This window comes from Lipotes vexillifer, unplaced genomic scaffold, assembly GCF_000442215.2.
Source record: "Lipotes vexillifer unplaced genomic scaffold, Lipotes_vexillifer_v1.1 scaffold1549, whole genome shotgun sequence".
Lineage (NCBI taxonomy): Eukaryota > Metazoa > Chordata > Mammalia > Artiodactyla > Lipotidae > Lipotes > Lipotes vexillifer.
In genome coordinates this window covers 1,099,139-1,119,412 of record NW_006771034.1, presented here as the reverse complement: position 1 = coordinate 1,119,412, position 20,274 = coordinate 1,099,139, and the positions used below count along the sequence as shown (strand labels likewise).

The following is a 20,274-nucleotide window of genomic DNA, read 5'->3' as shown; positions in this document are numbered from 1 at the left end:
TTTTTTTTTTTTTTTTTTTTTTTGGTGATATAAAGACGAGAAACTGGGTGGAGCAGCGTGTAGAGGCATACTGGTGTTTGCCCTGTCTTGTTCCAATGGCCCCTTTTTCTCCCTAAGTGCTGTTTTGCAGGGACTGCTCGGGAAGCTTCACTTTGCTCTATCCAAATACTAAGAATGTGTTCAAGCTGGGCAGGACGGGCAGAGGGAAGCCGAGCCCTCCAATACGGGTGCCGTCTGTGTGACCTTCAGCAAGTCACTTAACCTCTCTGGGCTTCCAACTTCCCCATCTAATGAGGTGGCTGTCCATCTCATTCTGGCCTATCTCTGATTCACTCATCTCCAGTGGTCGGAAGTTCAGAGTCATTGTAAGAACTGCCTAACTCAGAGGAAATCATCACCCTTGGGAGAAAATGTACAACTGCACTGAATGCTCTGTTTCTGAGTGGATCAGTTTCTTGGAGCAAGAAAAGGCCCGTCATTGGCCTTCTCCTCTTATCTGTTCCTTAGGAATGTGTGATCCTCAAAACCCAGAGCTCCAGGCCTCGGGGCAGGTGGTCAGGATGCTCCGAGAGCCCAGTGCCGCCCGCGTCTCCTGTCGACCCTGAATCAAGTTTCATTTAGGAGAGGCCACTATGGAGTCATGGGATCTCAGTCAAGGAAGGGAGCCCGCAAGCCACCTGTCAGTGCAGCACCTCAGGGAGAAAGGCATCTGGTCTCTGCTCGTGGGATTCCTGCCACAGTCCTGGGTGGCTCTGGCCGGGGCATTCGTGCCCTTGACCCTGAGTTCACCAGCAAGGGCGTGGCCACCGCAGGGATGCTGGGGTCTGGCCAGGTGCCCTGGCTCTCACTGCCCTGCACCGTTCAGGGAGTGAATGACATGGACTTGGCAGCATCCTGACCTGGGACTAGGGGGACTGTCACTCAGCCCCAGGCCCCGACACCCCGCACCTCGCTCCCGCAGCTGCGGCTGCGGCCCTGGCCCGTCTCACCCCACACCTGTTTGCTGGCCTGCTTCTGCCCCACTGCCTAGGCTGCAAGCAGGCTTTCAAGGCCTGGGCCTGGGGGCGGAATCAGCACGGGAGGCGTTTACTTCAGATCACACAGGAGGGTGAAACGCAGTTCAAAGAACTCCTTTTGTAGATGGTTTGTTCAAAATGCCTTAGAGGCTGACCTTCCGCATCCTCTGGATGTGTCTGATTCATGCAAGTAAGGGGACAGGGCAGGGGTCACCCCTGGCCGCTGCCCACGTGGGCCCTGTGGACAGGGAGTGTCCTGTCAGCCTCCCTGCTGCCGTCTTCCCCCGCCCCACCCCGGAGTAGGGTTGGGGACGCTTGGCGGGGCTGAGAAGGACAGAGGGTGGCCTTGGGACAGGTGTTCTATCCTTTTGCCTTTAAAAAAAAAATCCCTACCGCTTCAGTATGAAATTCAACATTGAAAGGATGGAGACACAAGCACGTGATACCAAATCGAAGCTTGGGGATCCACCATGTCGTCAAGAAAGATAGGGAGAGGCAGAGCCGGAGTAAACGTCCTAATGCGCCCTCTGTATTCAGAGCAGAGGCCACATTCTGTGCCCGCCCCCCACTCCCCAGGCAGAGAGACAGCAAGCCAGTAGGACGGGCACTGAACCAGGAGCCCCAGGACTGTTCAGGTCCTCCTCCAAGTGGGCCAATCACTGATGCTCCCTGGGCCTCAGCGCCTCATGAGTGAAATAAAGGGCTTCTAGAAAGACATTTAAGGTCCCTTTCAACTATAAGAGTTTTCCATTTGCATTTGACCCTGTGGAGAAGTGGGTATGTGCCCTCCTGTTAATTTACCCAAGGAAACTGAACTTGAACAAAGACGACACTAAGACCACCCTGCCCTTGTCTGCCCCAGGGCTATCATCACTCCTGGAAGTAAGGGGACACGGAAGAAGATCATTATCACAGAGCAGCTGTGTGGCTCATTTGAGAGGACGGAAGTGCAACTCCCTGGTGAGGCACCAACGCCACCGACAAGAGCACAACAATAGCTATAACAGTAAAAAGCATAACACTGACCACTTACTGAGTGTTTAAAGTGTACCGGGCTCTACGTAAATACTTGACAGAAGTATATCTCAATCCCTGTGATGAGTTCGTGAGGCAGTGAGGGTAAATACCGCATGCCAGGCAGCCAATGCTTTGTGCACATGAACTCATTTCATCCTCGCAACTCTCCCGTGAGCTGGGTACCATCATTACCGTGCCCGTTTTACAGGTGGGGAACAACGGTGTAGAGGACTAAAGTAATTCTTGCAAGGTCACCTAATTGGGAAGTGGCCAGAGCCAGGGATTTGAATTCCCATTATTTATATCCACATAGATCTTAGCGTTAATCTGTGGATCCAGATTCTGCTCTCCTCATGTACTGCATTCTGGGGGGGTCCCCCTGTTTTTTCTGATCCCCTTATGATGATAAGGTGGGAGGAACAGCTCCATCCCGACTGATGGGATGGGTGGACATAAGAACTGGCATTCCGCTTTGACTTCTGCAGACCACTGAGCACTCCCGGGAACGACCAGGGAGAAAGTTTGAAAACCAAGAGAAATTCCTTATAGACTCTCTAAGGCGTCTCCGCCCACGGCCCTCCCCGCAAGGCGTGAAAGTATCAAATGAGGAAATCCGGAAGAGATTCTGGAATAAGAATAACAAGATGTCCTCTCCCTTCCACCTGAACTGGCCACCCATAATTTTGCACTCATTCAATTTTAAAGTCATGCCTTGTAATTTGTGGAAAATCATATTAAACAGAGCCACGTCTGGGCAATGGCTTCTCCCATTTAGCAATATGTCGTGGCTCAGAAAACCCAATCACACAGCAAAAATATTACCAAAAAAAGAAAGGGGGGCCTCTTAATCAGGGGGCAGAGTGGGAGGCTCTGGGACATCTCTACTGGCTTCCTGAGAATGTTAGGCATTAATCCCTGAGAGCCGCAGAATTACAGCCTATTAGAGTTAGGGCCACCTTGTTAATGACTTTCATGATCAGTGAGGGCCTGGGACTCACGTGCCTGCCAGCACCTGAGTGAGCACAGCAGGCAGGACCCTCAGGACCATGCCACGCACCTCGTGGGTGGCTAGTGGTGGGGATTAAATGAACCAACAATATCAGTCATTCCTGAAATGTGAGCCGTAATTATTTTGTTTCTGCCTTTAGTAAACGTGAGAACCAGGCAATGTCCTCGTCATTCTGCGGTGGCCCCTGCTCCAATAACAACCCAGGTAAAGACCCGATCACAGACATACGCTGCAGTTTCAAACCTGAGGGGGGAAAGATCTGCACGTTTCAAAAGCTTCTGCCTTCATCCCAAAGATCCCAGCCCCGTTGGATGACCAACAGAAGCACGGCTTAAAACTCAGGCAACGATGGTTGTTCCACATAGCAGGCAATTTACAACAAAGTACGGATGAAGATTAACAGACCCTGAGAGGAACAATGTAAATAAACTACTTAATGGGCAGAAATGCCAAGTCGAGCCCTTGAGCTTGTGCTGACTTTTACAGATATTTTAATAACTTTATCATTATATAATTTGCCATCTGATATGGACAGAGAGATGCACTAATGGAGCATGCAAGAGTGGCCGCAACAGTGAGATAACCCCAGGAGACGTAATAAGACAATCATGTTTTCTTCCTTGTACGACCTACAACTCCAAGAAGCGCAATCACTAGTCGGATTATTTCTTCCTCCCTTTCTACCCCGAGATATTCTTTTGAAACCTCCCAAGCAAGTGTATGTGTGTAGCCCTTCCCAAGATGCATAGCATAAGCTCTCTCGGTCTTGATCTGGCTTTGGGATGATCAGGTTGAGCACATAAAGCTGTATAGGGCAAAGAGGACTTTTTCTGCAGCAGGAACCAGCAAGTTATGGATCTGGGAAACTTCACTGCCCCAGATGGGTGAGCTGCTGACACCCAGAGTAGTGCTGACTCACCTGGGCCCCTCAGTTCCTCACACACCTTCCCTAGGGACGCTCTGCTCTTACGACACCTGGGTGGTCGCACCCAGACGCCAAGGCAGAAGGACCATAGCGCATCCTCCTTCATGCTCCCGGAAGGACCCAGATCTTGTTAGCCAGACTTGATAACATCGACTTGTGGAGGCTCAGATCCAGTGACACTGGGTGGAAGGACCCGTGGTGTGCAGAAATAAGCCCTATTTCAGTCCGTGCTGGCGAGTGTTTTAATGCTCAGGTTTCCTGAGCTGTTAAGTGACCTGAGATGCGCAGATCAGAGTCCCCCACTACCTCCTCCACCCTCTTGTTCACGCTTCCTCCAGGTGGGAAAGCAGGGGGTCCCATCTTAAGAAGGAGAATCAACTTTAAAAAGGGACAGTTAACTCTTGCTACTGATTGCAATTGGAGGATGTTTTGACAATCTTGAAATGATACTTGGAATGTTCTTATCTGCAAACCTGACCCTTAGGTGGTGTGAGATCACGGTGGGCCCTTGAGCCTGAGTCTGGAGGAAAGCACTGTCTTTTCTGCCCAATGATTCTCTCTCCTACCCATGGCTCATTCGGGGGTTTGGTGCCATGGTTCTGTTTTCCCTCGAAACATGCTCATTTCTTTTAAACAATAAGTGTTATATTCCATGCCATTTGGGAGAGCCTGAATTAGCTAACACTCAGTCTGAAGACTTTCCATAGCTTGATAATCAACAATCAACTGGATAAAAAGTGGTACATTCCTTTTTTCCTCCCCCCCATCAATTGTCAGGAGTGCCCAGAGAAACAGGAAATAAACAGGATTGGCCAATGTTTGTTTTTAGGGTGCGTTCTATACTGTTTTTCTTTTTAAATTATTATTATTTTGTTTTATTTACTGTGGCTGGTAACTGAATCTCTAGTATCAAAACATCAAATGTTCTGCCAGAAGGAGATTATGGAAGAAAAGTCTATGCTAGGAAACTGGGTTTGTCAGCGAAGATTTTATTTACAGGAGTTTTGCAATCCGGCTCTTTAATCTCCATAACAATTGAGCTGTTCTAGGGCTTTGAAAGCAATTGTTCAAATAATAAGAAGGCTCAGGTAGGGCTCCGTAGAGAAAGGACTTGAGGACACGGGGAGGTTAAGCTGGGACGAAGTGAGAGAGTGGCATGGGCATACATACACTACCAAATGTAAAATAGCTAGCTAGTGGGAAGCAGCCACGTAGCACAGGGAGGTCAGCTCGGTGCTTTGTCACCACCTGGAGGGGTGGGATAGGGAGGGTGGGAGGGAGACGCAAGAGGGAAGAGATATGGGAACATATGTATATGTATAACTGATTCACTTTGTTATAAAGCAGAAACGAACACACCACTGTAAAGCAATTATATTCCAATAAAGATGTTAAAAAAAGAAAAAGGAAAGCTCATGTAGGGCTAAAGCTTTGCAAGTAAAATGTGAAAATAGAATACAAATATACACTGAGGTGGCTCTGAACAGTTGATAACCCCCCTGCCTCCCTACATTTTCCCCCTAAAAGTCAGGCGGCAGTGCTCCGAGGGTCAGAGGGAAGTAAGAGAAGATAGACGTAATTACAGTTCCTCAGCATTATTTAAATCATATGTGTTGAATTTTAAATAGCACTAAAATAACTGAATCACAGTTATTAATCTGTTCCATGATGTGATATTAATCACATCTGTTCCATGATGTGAGGAAAAATAATGCAAATGAGGAAAACCAGCTCCGTTCGGAGAACTACAACTGACAAGAAAACACAATGGGTCGTTTTCTCACCAGAGCCTTTTTTGTTTCCCTTATCAGCGTATATTGTTTGCCCCCCTCTCTTGGTACAAACTTTTGGTAAACTTTGATACTAATTCACGGCCACAGTCAAAGTTTTGTTTTTAAATATCCAAATGTGAAAGGCTATCTTCGGGTGATTTGTAAATGTGGGATTATGAGATGTGCAAGGTGAATCACCAGCCTTTCGCAATGGGCAACAGCGCCTCGCAATAAAGCCATTTTTAACAAGGCAGCTCGTTCAAAACAACAGTGATATGCTGAGCTCCAGGTGACCACATTCTTGAGTCCCTCCCAGCCAGCTGGCTGTGGTCCCCGTGTCATCTTCTGTCCCTATGCTTACTCCCAGCCGCGATGTCGTGAGCTTTTGGGGGCCAGGGCCAGAGGCACCCAGGCCTCCTGCTTTTCAGGGCTCCCATGACACAGGGGAGAATCCCTTTTCTCTATCACTGCTGGGCCCTCTGATTCCATCAGCATAGGTGTCTAGAAAATGTTAAGAAATATCTGATCTCACGTAGAAAAAAAACCCCATACGTACTCGTGGCTGGAAAATAAAAGTACCATGATACTGAGTTCCAGTAAATGATGGCCTGAGGTGAGAGTAGCTGGAAGATGTGCTTGATTATGCGTGGCATAAGACACTGAGTTCACAGTTACCTGCCCATCATATCTGTTCTGGGGGAGTGGACAAGGGAAAGTGATCTCTGGACTCACCTGATGCCTTGTATCCCTTCCACCTTGGTGTAATGGGTAGAATGGTGGCCCTGCAAAGGTATGTCCATGCTCCGACCCACGGAACTGTGAACGTGACCTGATTTGGAAAAAGGGTCTTTGCGGATGTAATTAAGTGAAGGATCTCAAGATGAGATCATCTGGGTTATCTAGAGGGCGCCTAATTCCAATCACAAGTGTCTTTAGAGACAGAGGGGGAGGTGACACAGAGAAAGAGGCCATGTGAAGATGGAGGCTGAAGATTGGAGTGATGCAGCCACAAGCCAAGGGACACTAGGAGCCACCAGAGGCTGCAAGAGACAAGAAAGGATCCTTCCCTGGGAACTTCAAAGGGAGTATGGCACCTTGATTTTGGATCCCGGCCTCCAGAACTGGAAGAGAATAAATGTCTATTGTTTTAGGCCACCGAGTTTGTGGCAATTTGTTACAGCAATCACAGGAAACTAATAGACATGGTGTGGTGCTGATGGTGATAAAAGCCCCCAGTTACTAAGTGTTACCCATGGGCTGGCTCTCATGTCCACTGCTTCACCTTTCACAGTGGTTCTAGGATCTCCAAGTATAATTATTACTCCCATTCTGCAGATAGGGAAACTGAGGCTTTAAGAGGTTAAGTAACTTGCCAAAAGTCCTACGGTAATACGTGGCGGAGGCCAGTTTTGGGCCAAGGTGGTCTGCCTGTTGAGCCCTCATTCTTAGCCACCAGACTCTGCTATCTTTCTTGGACGAGAGATTTTCAGCTTAACCTTCCTGCTGTTGTACCACTGATAACAAATAAGTGCTCCAACTACAGCTTTGTTAAAAACTTACTCTTTTGAACAAAACCTTTGTGCATTTGTGAGTGTGCGTGTGAGTGTGTGTGTGTGTCTATTATCATTAGGTGTTGATAATAATAACTGAGTATGTGCTGGCCCACAGATCACAAGAAGAAGGGAACATTTCAGAAGGTATCAAATCCACGGAAGGAATATTTTATCATTAGGATCAAGCCCTAAAATGAACCCTTCATTCTTCTAATTAGAAAAGATGTCCACAGGCATTAACAACATGCTCCGGAAAGCATGGTGTGATCACCTTGAACGACATCCATGAAAACACTTGGTCTGAACAGGGTCCCACTGAAATGTGGTTTATGATTACTAGGGTGCTGACAGCTCACGAGGTTGGCGGCTCCTTTGAAGGGCTGGTTTATTAAGTACTTAGCTGAGAGGTGCTTGTAAATACATCACAGGCATCGGAGCAGCGCTGTTCAAGGGAGCTCTGTGTTGGTGACCGTGCCGTCCATAAATAGAGCGCGGAGGAAACGTAAGGCTGGTCGCCACTCTGAGCACCGCTCTGTAAGTCACTCCAGGCAGCGGATGGGAAGCAAGCGCAGCTGACACGCTGCAGCCACATCAGACTCAACAAAGGCCACAGGCGGATTAGGAAGCCAAGGCCCGAGGGCCTTTTTTAAAGGAAAAAAATGAAGACTTAGCTTTCTCCCCATCCCTCATCCCCATGTTTTAAATGTCTATGATGCAATTGATTAGCAGGGGCTTTGCAAGCTTTCCTTAAACTTTTTTATGTGGCATCAGCCCAGAAGACAGAAAACAGTAACTGAGTTCTCAGTTCCTCTAGTTCTAATAACTTGTAACCTCTCTGCCTGCTGGTGAGGAAGGAGGGGGATGCGGCTGCAGCGCCCACCAACCCGCTTACACCCCACGCGAAAGCTCTTCATTTTGAGTCCATTCCACTGTTTTTCCTCTCTTCCCTGCCCCCCTTCCTTCTTACATTTATTTATTTTTATTTATTCATGGGAACACCTGATTCAGGCTTGTTTTCCGTGTAAGATTCTGATGTTGTAGACCTTGAAAGGCTCTCAAACTCTACTACACCTAGATAAGAGTTATTTTTAGATCACTCCCTTTTCATGTTCACAGCATGTCTTGTAAGCTGATTTCTAGCACCCTGAATATTTTGCTTTGTGTAACCATGACCATTTGTAGATTTTACGCAGAAGAACGTCCGGTGTTTGACTGAGGGTAGCCTCTACCTCCAAGGTATTCCAACAGCTCCCACCCCTGCCCTCCCACACACTTTGTTTTTGAACTTCCAGAATTGCTAGAAGAGAGAGGAAGCAGAGAGAGAGACAGAGAAAGAGGAAAGGGAAGGGAAGAGACGTTGTGCATTTTGATAGTTTACCCCTGAGGCTGGAAAGGGCATTTATCTCTCCTCCTACAGAAAAGTGAAAAGGTTCTTTTTTTGTTTTTTGTTTTCTTTCGTCAATTCAGCTGATAAAGATTGACATAAGTAACCTGGTACAGCTGAGATTCAGTATCTCAAAAAGCTACACAGACAACAGGCACCAGAAAATGGTGTATCCAAAGTAACTTTAACTTGTAGGGTAACTCACTAGCAAAACAAAATCATTTGGAATACTAAAATTCAGGAGGTGATTTAAGAGGTCAAGGCCCCTCCGGACATACAGAAGTCTTAGAGCAAGGCACCCACACTCCTGCAGGCTGATCAGATGTTGCCGGAGTCTGGAGGTTAATAAGGCCTCGGTCCCAATGGACCCCACAAGCGAGACTCTTTCACGCAAGAAGGCCAGGCAGTTACCCCAATAAAGTAAACAGAGTGGCTGGGAAACTCTCTCGCTGCCCCCGCATCCTTCCTTCACTCATGCTTAGAGAGTCATTTATTCTGAGTTCAGTTTTCTTTTCTCCCCATCTTTAAAAACAAATGTACACATCTCCAAAGGAGGGAATTTATTCAGATGCCCACCACAGAGTCCAGCCCTAAAGTTATTATTATCAACACCTAATGATAATAGAACACAGTCTTTACAGGCCTGCCGGGTGAGTGACTAGCCCAGCACTGCTCCTGTCTGCCCTTTGGTGATTGGGATTTTACTTGACACTGGTCAGCCCTGTGTCTAATTGATCCTTGATCCAAGAGTGAGAGCCGGGGAGAAACTGCCACCCACCAGGACTGGCTTTGGAGCCAGAAAGGTCTGCGTTTGAGTCCAAGTCCTTCACTTCCAACCTTGGAGATCTGGGCAGTTGTTAACCTCTGAGGTTCAGTTTCTCTGTCTATGAACCACACCACAGGATTGTAGGTATAACACAATGTACACAAAAGGTCTGACTTGTTTCAAAATATGTCATAACTGTTCCAATTAAAGAGTTAAACCTCGTGTCTCGATGTTGACGGCAACGCACACAAGAACAAAACGGCCTCTTAGTTTCTCTGGTTTTGACAGTTTTCTGCACCGGTAGATTTCACCCCGTCTCCATTTTCCCAGAAAGGAGGGACTTATGTAGCTTAAATGTGGTTCATCATTTTTGGTAAATCAGGAGTCAGATTCTTAAAATGACTTGCTCGGGTTGCCTGAAGCCATCTCTAAGGGGTAGTAGGTATGGCTGAATCGGCAGCAGTGCCCTGTTGGTGCCCTGTTAGATTCTGCCCTGGTCCGTCTTTGAAAAGGACATGTGTCAGTTTCCTCTCCCGTGACTGTAAAAGAATTCTAAAGCCCGGCTGCAGAAGTTCATGATGATGTCCTGACTTACTTAAACGCTCAGCCACGACAAAATGGCTTTTTCTGTTCAATTTTAAAGACCTGGTAAAGTAGGAAGTTGAAATTAACCTCAGCCCTTTTATAGCTGAAACCTCAACAAATAAACAGTGGTTTGGTGGCATGGCAACCTGGCCCCCTTTTCCATCTGCACCCTGCTTCACATCATTTGAGATGTCTCTTTTGAGTGATTCTCAAGCACATCTCATTCTAGATAAATAGAGGCATTATTCTATATCTGTGATTTCGTACTGAAGGAGTTAAAGGGCCAGGCATGACCCTCTGATGAAATCCTAGCAAGACAGGGTGCATCAGCCTATCAACTCACGATCTCTCCGAGCCCGTAACTGTCGACAATTCCGCCGGGCTGAAAACATCCACACATTGGTACGGCACTGCTGTAAAACTGCTCTGACTACTTTGGGGAGGTTTTTCTTCCAACTACTGCTGCCATTTCAAAGCGAGCCATAAACACATGCTGAATTTTTATATAAAGCATCTTCTTAAATATAATATCGAAGCTCTAGCGCTAAAATAACCTGTCCCTCAATAACAAAATGAAGGTTCTGGCTTGAAAGAGACTTCCCTGTTATCCTTGTTAACGTTCTAACTTCAGGGAGAAAAAACTCCCAAGGGTCTACTCAGAACAGGACGAAGGTAATAAAGCATTTTCTTATGGAAAAAAAGAAAGAAAGAATAAGGAAAAGTAGATTGACATGAAAATCTCCCAGATACTTATTTTTTAAAAGTTGTTCCTACAATTTTACATGTGACACCCTGAACGGCAAATCATATTTTGGAAGGAAAGAACGTCAGCAATGTAGTTAACACATTCTCTCGAGTAGCAGCTAAGCCTCCAAGGCACTCTAAAAGCAAGTTATTATTACTTAGATGTTGCAGAAGTAAAAAGTTTTTAAAAGGAACAAGAAACGGGGTTAAACCTGATACTCTGCTAAGCGTACAGTATTCCAAAGAGCTGAGGAATGCCTGTCCGTGGCAATGCCTCCGCCTGAGAGATGCTGGCTGCTGAGGACAAGAATTCAACACCCCACCCTGCCGTTTTCTTTTTGGTAAAGAGAGTGTATCTGACCAGGAGGGAAATCAGATCTGATTCACTCTTCACCAAAACTGAAACCAAGCCGAATTCATGGTGATGATTTCCACTTGCCCCCATGTGGTTAAATTTTCCATTGCCTTTCAAAATGCTTACTATTTCTAGTTCCAACAGCAGTAGAAAAAGGCAAATCCCTTTATCAACCTAGTAGTAGAAATGGTCAGTTATGTCATGAGAGAATAAGAGAACAGAAGTCTCCTCTTAGATGTTACAAATAGAATCCTGAAGATGACATAAATGAACGTAAATGGCCCTAAACACAAGATCCAGCCATCCCCTGGAGAATTTTATTCTATTTAGAAGAAAAGTGGTGGCATTTTCCCCTCAAGCCCATCGCTCTCACTTAATGTGCCATTTCATCTAATTTCTCATACACACTTGCATTTTGGAATTAAAAATCTATATGCATATTTCGAATAAGTATGCAATGATCAAGCACCAGGAAACCAATGGTTTCATGGGACCTCTTCTTAAATACACCTAAGATGACACTATAGATGAGAGGCAGCCCCCCAAAATCAAGCTGAGGTTTCTGTTGTCCACAAAAGGGCTACTCTACAGAGAGGCCACTTAACAGCTGTCTGCATAGTATCTTATGGGAGGAGTTCTCTGGGAATTTCCCCCACAAATAAAAATAACTTCCCCCAGAATCATGACTGTGAGAGTGAATGGCATGGGCCATCGGGCTCTGAGGAAGAGGGTGGGCGTGCCTTTAAGAGCCCCACATGTGCTAACCGCAAAAGAAACCTACGGGCCTGGAAACCCTAAAGGACTTAGGATGCTCGCACGTCTCACAATACAGCTCAAACAGAGAAAACACCCGGGAAAGCTAATTTCTGCTGTCCCAGAAGGGCAAGGAGCATTCCCCTTGCTGGCCACCTGCCCTTTCCCCCAGATGTGTTGCTTATCTCTTCCTTTGAGTTAAACAAGCCTGACCCTTTGAGAAAGGAATCTTACTGTGACCCTACCATACATAGCTGTGTCCTGCACAGCGCCGAGAAAATGACTGCCTTTCGGAAATTTGACATGGTATCACAGAGCAAATAATCATTGACGTCAGTGCTTTCTACAGTGTAAATGAACTCTGTGTATTATCTAATTTGGCACAGTGGGTTTTATGCAATTATTGTATTTTACAGTGTTTTTGCAATTGCCAGCTAACCCCACGGTGGGAGGGGGGATAACCTGCCTTCTTTATTGATTGCAGGTTTATGAATTGCAATGAATACCCTTGATGGGGTGGCATCCAGACACTCCTCCTATTTCTTTACATTTGCCAAAGAACGTATAGTAAATACAAACCCCTCAAGTAATCAGTAAGAACTTGAAACATCCTGACCTTCACCTGGCCTGATGTATGTGTGTGTGTGTGCGTGTGTGTCTTCAAGCCAAGGAGGTAAGAAAATAACCTAGCCAAAGCTAACGCTTAAAAAATTCGAGATCTGATCTACACAGTGATACATATCTGTCCATATCCTCTCTATACCCTCTGTAGCAGTGCCTTTCAATCTGGGGATCTTGTTACCACGCAGATCAGACTCAGTGGGTCTGGGGCGGGCCGGAGACTCGGCTGTTAACAAGCTGCCAGGCTGCTGGTCCGGGGACCAGCCGTTTCTGAGTGTGCACGAGGAGCCACAACTGGCCTGGGTGGGTTCCGCTCAAGGGTGAGGCGGGAAGCGGGCTCTGTCCGTCCGGGTACTTACCCTGCATCTGACTCTGAGGCTGAGGGTTAAAGGCAGTGGAGTGGTTCAAGGAGGCCCGAGGGTTGGGTGTAGGGGCCGGATGGTGTGGGCTGACCCTCATGGCCGTGCGCCGCAGCTGCTCCAGTTCACTGAGCCGCTCGGAAAAGGACAAGCTCCCGGGCTTGGTCTGATCATCTAGTTTCTGACGATGTCCTATTGTGGGGAGGGGGTGGGGAGGGGAGAGGGAGGCAAGAGATCAGAAAAGGTACCGTGGATTTGCTAAAACTCGGGCTTTTCTCGTCTTTCCCCTCCCTCTCCCCTCACCCCCAGCGTGGATCTGCTGGAGATATGCACATTTAGCTGCTCCCGGGGTCGGGGGCGGGGGGAGGATTCGGGGCCGCTGTCCCCACGGCAGACTGGGGCCCCTTCTGTCACACTGGCCGCTGGGCGCTTCCCCCAGACTGGGCCCCGGCACCCACCCCAACCCTCTGTGCCCGTCTCCACTGGGCGGGACACGGTGGGCACGCGGGGCTTGGTGGAAGCGGCGACGGCGGCACGGAGAGAAGGGGCATTCGCTGTTGGCACTTGGCCAGGAAAGGAGCCCTGCCAGTGGCATCGGAACAGCTGCCCCAGCTGCACACCCAACCCCGGGCAGAGGCAGCAATGTGGGCCCTGGAGCTTAGAGGCGCGCCCCTTCTAACAGGAAGCGAGGTGTGGCTGCAAGCCCACAGCCCTGGGAGGTCAGATTTCCTGTTAAGTGCAGGGCACAGGTGGCCCCTCTCCTCTGCTAGCAAGCTTTGCATGAGCATCCTTTCTTCCCTGAAGCCAACTTCCCGAGCTTCGGCCTTGTCCAGTCCAAAACTCCCAGCAGGCCGGGCCCACTGGAGCCCAGGGGGAGCAGGTTGGCCGAGCTTCCCCAGGGAGTTCAGGGATCCGGGGTGGGGAGTCGGGCCCCTCAGCATCTGTAGACACAGCAAGTGTCCTCGCCTTGCTCCTGGTCTAAATCACTGTCACCAGGATGCAGAGGGCAGAGGCTATGCACTCAAGAAGGGCCAGGGGGGTTGGGCCTTAATCCTTCATCAAAATGTCTTTACACCAGAGACTCAGGCTTGTCAAGCAGAGCTGAGGCTCCCAGGTACTGATGTAGCCACAGGGGTGCCCGGGGGATTCATTCCCCTTTCAGAGAGGCTGCCCTCCTCCTCCTTACTTTGAACCAGGATGCTTCGAAGAAAGTCATTTACCAATTTCACAAAACCCTCGCCGGATTGTCAAGTGGCCTCAAACCAAGATTGGAGAAATAGCCTCCTTGGGGCCATGCTCAAGTGCCCTTTCGCACACCTGACCCAGTCCTCAGTGAGGAGGAAGATCCCTTGATTCCACGCCCCCCAGCCCGGCGTGGGAGTCGGGGTGGGAGACGTATATTTTAGCCCAGCTCCCACTGGCTACGATCATAAAATTAAATTTTATAACTTGTATTATGGTTCCAAATCTCCGTGGTTTGCCGTTTCTTCCTGCTGCCAGGCCCCATGGCACAGTTGACACTGTCTCAAATTCCAGACCAGAAAAAGGACGCACTATATTGCAGTGATTTTATCATGAACAAGACCTGTTTGGCTCCGAGATGAGGAAAAATACTTAAGCATAATATTTGTGTAGTTCAAATGCAACGCTCCCTCTTTTCATGTGTCACCAAGGCAAATCTGGACTCTGATTCAGCCCCACAGCCCACAGTACTCGGTCTGAATACAGGCAGCCTGAGTCACGCGGGTCCAGCACACATGTGAGAGGCCTCTTACCCGCTGAGTATTTCAAGCACCGGCCTTGTGGGCGAAAGGCCATGGGGCCAGGTCCCGGAACAACCCCTGTCGTCCCTTTCCCTCAGAAGTACGAAAACATCTTTTTCTAGAACATTCTATTTCAGTCCACCATGGACTCATCTGTGGTCCCTGGATGGAGCTTCCCTTGACTCCTCCTTCCTCTTATCTTTGTGATACATTCTCGGCTTCCTGATGGTCAGACTGAAAAATCCGAAGTTTTCTTGTAGAAGGAGCAAACAATGCCGCAACTCAAAAGCCATCCCAGGCATAATAATCCAGCCCTTTAAATGCCTACCATGACCTGGTGTTAGGGGTCAAGCAGGGAAGAAGGTAGGACAAATGATTCTGGAAAGTTCTACCTCCTCAGAAAGAATGTTGGTTGGCAAAGTTCTGGAGTCTCTGGCCAGCCCTTGAAGAGAGGCCTTCAACTGCGTCTGCCTCAGTCACCAATCTTGGGTGCCGTCACGTGCCACCAAGAAACCAAACGGGAATAAGTCATTTCAGGTAAGCCACTACTGCGGCCAGGAACAACGTGAGATTACTTTTTTTTTTATGAGACCCCTCTCATTGCCCTATGCTTAAAAAAAAAAAATAAAAGAAAGTTTTCAACACATGAGCAATTTCTGCACCAGCTGACACCTGCCAAAATCGTAGTCACTTACAGAGATTAACTGATGACTGTCTGCTTTACTAGGAATGTTCGGGCATAGCTCTCAGAGAAAACAATTCTTCACTCTAAGCTATTTCTTAAGCCCTGAGAGTTGCAGGGCTGAGTTTAATGCTGGAGGAGGGGATGAGAGTTCATCTCACACCCTCCCCATGCGTGATCCACAGAGTAAGTAAGAGCGTTACTGCCCTCCCAAGGAACCCTGAGCCCCTTCCTCACTACTAGTGCTAGAGAGCTGTAACACCAAGGCACGGGGGAAATCAAAAGCATTATCATATTAAAGGTGTGGTTCTCATGTATTTATAAGCTAGATCAAAGGAAGACCTAATTCTTCTTTTCTGAAACCATCAGATTTCGTGTGCCAAAGAGCAACATTTTGCGTGAAACCTAGAAGCTTCTGATATAAACTTTCAAGCTGGGGGAAATGAATGCGTTATGTCTCCAGTTTCCTGTATCTGTGTGCAATTAAAATGTCAATTTGCCCCCTGAATTTTAAATACAGGAGTATGGAAAATGTCCACTATCAAATTCACTTTTCTTCTTTCTTACTGACTTCTGGGCCTCAGAGGGCAATAGGGAATTCAACCCCGGTGGTAGAATTACGCAATGAAGCCTCAAACACGTGCATGTTGGCAGCCTGGCTTTTTGAACACGTTCGAAGTCAGCTGTGTATGTCTACGTTGTGGTCCTGAAAATAGTGGCTACCTCAAGATTTCACACTGGGACATCTTACTGAATCTTTAGCAGAGTTGAAAGAGATCCTAAACTATGTTTCTCTATTACTATTTTCACATTTTCAAAAAAGTACTTGATTAGAATTTTATATATATGCAAAACTATACAAAGCCAAAAGAACAAAAAAAAAGAATAAAAACAAACTAATCCCATCTGCTAAATTTTACGTCTTCATTCCAAAGACATATGTCCTGCCGTCTTCTGGAATGGGTGCCCAAGGGGTATCCCTAAATGTTAGGATATTTGTGATGGTTAATGAGACCAGCTTTCAGTTTTCTGCTATAAAAACTAGGCTGAGTAGGTATGCATATTTCACTGACAAATGAAGTGCCTTTTTCAAAAAAACACTGTTGATCTGTGGCTGTAAGTAACTGAAATACAACACAGATCATCCTTGAATTACAATTGGGTAATGTCCCAATAAATCCATCCTCAATTGAAAATATCATAGGCTGAAAATGCATTTAATATACTTAACCCACCGAACAAATTAGCTTAGCCTAGCCTACCTTAAACGTTCTCAGCACACTTACATTAGCCTACAGTTGGGCAAAATCATCTAACACAAAGCCCATTTTGTAATCAAGTGTTGACCATCTCAAGTCAGTTACTGAATACTGTACTGAAAGTGAAAAACAGAATTGTCTTCTGAGCACAGAGTGGTTAAGTGTACCAGTTGTTGATCCTTGAGATGGCATGGCTGATCACACAAGCATCACACCGCACATCAACGGCCCGGGAAAAGAGCAAAGTTCACAATTTGAAGTGTGGTTTCTACCGAATATGTGTCGCTTTCACACCATCATAAAGTCGAAAAATTGTAAGTAGAACCATCCTAAGTCAGGGACTATCTGTATATGATTTTCTATGAAAGAAAACAGATGAGGCTAAGTTGTTACCTTTTCTTGGCAAGTTCTGGGTAGAGAGAATCATTTCCTGATAATCAAAATGCTTGTCCATGTTTCTGATATGAGTTTACTAGTTTTCTTGAAAGACTCTCAGCAGAAAAATTATAAAAGGCATATACTCAAAGCATTGTCATGATGAGCAGTTGAAATAAATTGATGCAAAATGAGAGACCAAAAGGATATCTGTCTATATGTGTGTGTATATAGATCTCTATCTCCTTCCTTCCATCCATCTAGCTCACTGTGATTCTTCCAAAAGGATATATGTTTTTCAAAAGATGTTTGCCAATCAATCTGATACTAACGACATATATCCGGATATAAGAACATTGATATTTCTTTCTTTAATTTGCTATTCTTTATGACTAGGGAAAAGAAACCAACACGTGTAGAGAACAGCTCTTTTTTTCTGGTTTAACACTCTACCCAGGGTTAGAGTGTCCCGGGGTCATCAAAGTCATTAGGACTTTAAAGCACTGGTACTGAACATGGGTATGATCCTTCCTCAAAGTACCTTGCAGGCGGTGAAATAAACCTTCCTAGGACTTCCCTGGTGGCGCAGTGGTTAAGAATCTGCCTGCCAATGCAGGGGACACGGGTTTGAGCCCTGGTCCGGAAGATCCCACATGCTGCGGAGCAACTAAGCCCGTACGCCACAACTACTGAGCCCACGTGCCACAACTACTTAAGCCCACGTGCCTAGAGCCCATGCGTCACAACAATAGAAGCCACCACAATGAGAAGCCTGCGCACCGCAATGAAGAGTAGCCCCCACTCGCCGCAACTAGAGAAAGCCTGCACGCAGCAACGGAGACCCAACACAGCCAAAAATAAATTTAAAATAAATAAATTTATTTAAAAAAAAAAAACTTCCTAACTGCAAACCTATCCATCTGCTGGCCAATTTTAAATGTTGGGAAATACGGTCTCATATTATATATTGTGTATAGATGATATCTACATAGATTTATACATATAATTGTATACATAGATTATATATAGATTGTATACACCTTATATACACAATATATAATGTGATATAAAATATATACTGATATATGTAACTATATTAGAATACATATTATAATACATGTTTATATATCATCCAACTTTACACGTACGCAGGTAGCCTAACTTTCCCCCCCTCCATCTCCTCCCATATCGTTAAGCTTAGAGAACAGTGCAAGGTTGGAGTCCTTCTGAACTGAAGGAGGGCTGGAGAAATTAGCCTCGTTTTTTTTTTTTTTTTTTTTTGTGCTTGGTCTACTGGCTCCAAATGACCTGAGCCCCATTTACTTCTTACAGCATAGATCAGAAGCGATTTGAAAAGGAACCTATGGACTATAGTGGCTGCCCTGAGAGAGTCTAGCTCCAGATTACCCAGAGTCAGACCCCAGCTCTGGCGCTTGCTGGACAGTTTTTTTTTTTTTTTTTCGGTACGCGTGCCTCTCGCTCTTGTGGCCTCTCCCGTTGCGGAGCACAGGCTCCGGACGCGCAGGCTCAGCGGCCATGGCTCACGGGCCCAGCCGCTCCGCGGCATGTGGGATCTTCCCGGACCGGGGCACGAGCCCGTGTCCCCTGCATCGGCAGGCGGACTCTCAACCACCGCGCCACCAGGGAAGCCCTAGCCTTGTTTTTTTAACCCATACGTGGGAGTGAAGTTCAGAGAAGTTATGTCATTTTCCCAATCTCGCACAGCCAACTAGAGAAAGAGGGTAGGTCTGAAAACACACCCACTCCCTCAAACTTCCCCCACCACCTCATGCTCCGTGCACCTAGAAATACCCATTTCCACGACTCCCACGTAACAGAGAGGAGAGGCGCACAATGTCCCGTGGTTGTCCATCACAGGGACCCCGGGCACTTGCATGATTTGCACACTCTGCCTTTACAGTCCCACTTCTGTTCCCGGCTTGTCCTTAGAACAAAAGAGAGCCAGAGTCGTGGGGTGACCCCTGGCAGAGAGCTGGGTCTCACACGTCTGCAAGGGTATCCGAATCACCCGGACGTCCTGGCAGGGCTGGGATGGGGCCAGTGAGTTCAGAATAAGGTCTCGGTGATGCTGAGGCTGCTGGTGCAGGCACCACCCTGGGAGCATGGGTGTGAGCGCCAGCGATTCGTCCCTGTGGTGCACATACTACCAACGTGCTTCTCATCTGCCGGGCTTGGAAATTAAAACACCAAATATACCAGAACTGTGTTTAGACTAAGTGCCCATGGACGCTGAGTGATGGCCTTGTTTTGGTGATAACTATTTTGTGGCCTTTAAAAAAAGTTTTTAAATTCTTCCGTGTGCTGTACAGAGTGGCTGAAAATGCCAAAACTCTGCCCGCAGAGAGGTGGGTTGTGACCGTCTCTCTCCCACCATCCCTGAGATGACTCCCTGAGTCGCTGTTGCAATAATCAGGTGGGTCTGCAAGGGGAACCCAGCATTCTCACGCAGGAAGCAACTTCCGCCCTGCCGTCTAAGGAAAGACTTTGGGGAACAGCAGAAAAGGGTTACTTAGACGCTATGAGTCCATCCCAGAAATGCAGCGGCTGGGACCTCCGAGCCCCCGCAAGGATGGGGGTGCTAATGTAGATGCTATAATCCTTCTCTCCCCGAGAGAAACAGCATGGCACCAGGGAAATGGGACTGCCAGTCTGGATGTTAATAACTCTCCATCGTAAATCTGCTTTTCCACCCAACTTTCCTGCGGACAAGAGCAAGTCTCTTCAGCCTCCTTATCTGCAAGCCTGGAATTAAAGGACTAAGACGGATTACTGTGAGGGCCTCTAAAAGCATTCACGGCAATTACATTTGCAGCGATTCTACTCAACTGGTTCCTGTCAGACGACTCTAAGCAAGGGCTTTCTTGAACAGCTTCATGTGACATTAGGACTTTCAGAGTTCTCTTTCTTTTTTTTAGGCAAATACCTGGCCTTTGGGAGCCATTAGAGTGGTCTTCAGAGCTCTGTCTTGAACCCGGGATTCTCCCTGGCCTGTCCTACCCTTGGGTGTGCTGGTGGCTGGCAGCTTTGTACAAGGTATCCTGAGAATTCACTCTCCCTCTGCCCCCTGCTCTTTCATCCGTGGCCCTCTGAACAGTTACTAGTGACCTTGGACATCAGTTTTCCCAGATCCTTCTCTCTCAAGCCTCCCCTGAGCCTTTCCTGGTACCCACTGGCTGAGACATCCCGTTCCGGTTTTGCCCCTTCCCCATGATGGCCCAAAGGCTGCATCCAGAGGGAGTGGGCCATTAAACTCAGCTTAAAACCTGCTAGCAGGTTGTCAGGGGCTGCAGCTGGGAAGAAAACCACTCTGCTGAA

At 47.2% G+C, this 20,274-nt stretch overlaps 1 protein-coding gene across 3 annotated transcripts in view; it reads right to left on the bottom strand.

The window, feature by feature from the left end:
* RUNX1 (RUNX family transcription factor 1) overlaps positions 1 to 20,274 on the bottom strand; it is a 244,664-nt gene that overhangs the window by 26,972 nt on the left and 197,418 nt on the right. For all 3 annotated transcript variants that reach the window (XM_007446483.1, XM_007446482.1, XM_007446484.1), the window contains one exon: positions 12,860 to 13,051. In XM_007446483.1, coding sequence (XP_007446545.1) covers positions 12,860 to 13,051 — 192 coding nt within the window. The remainder of the gene's footprint in view (positions 1 to 12,859; positions 13,052 to 20,274) is intronic.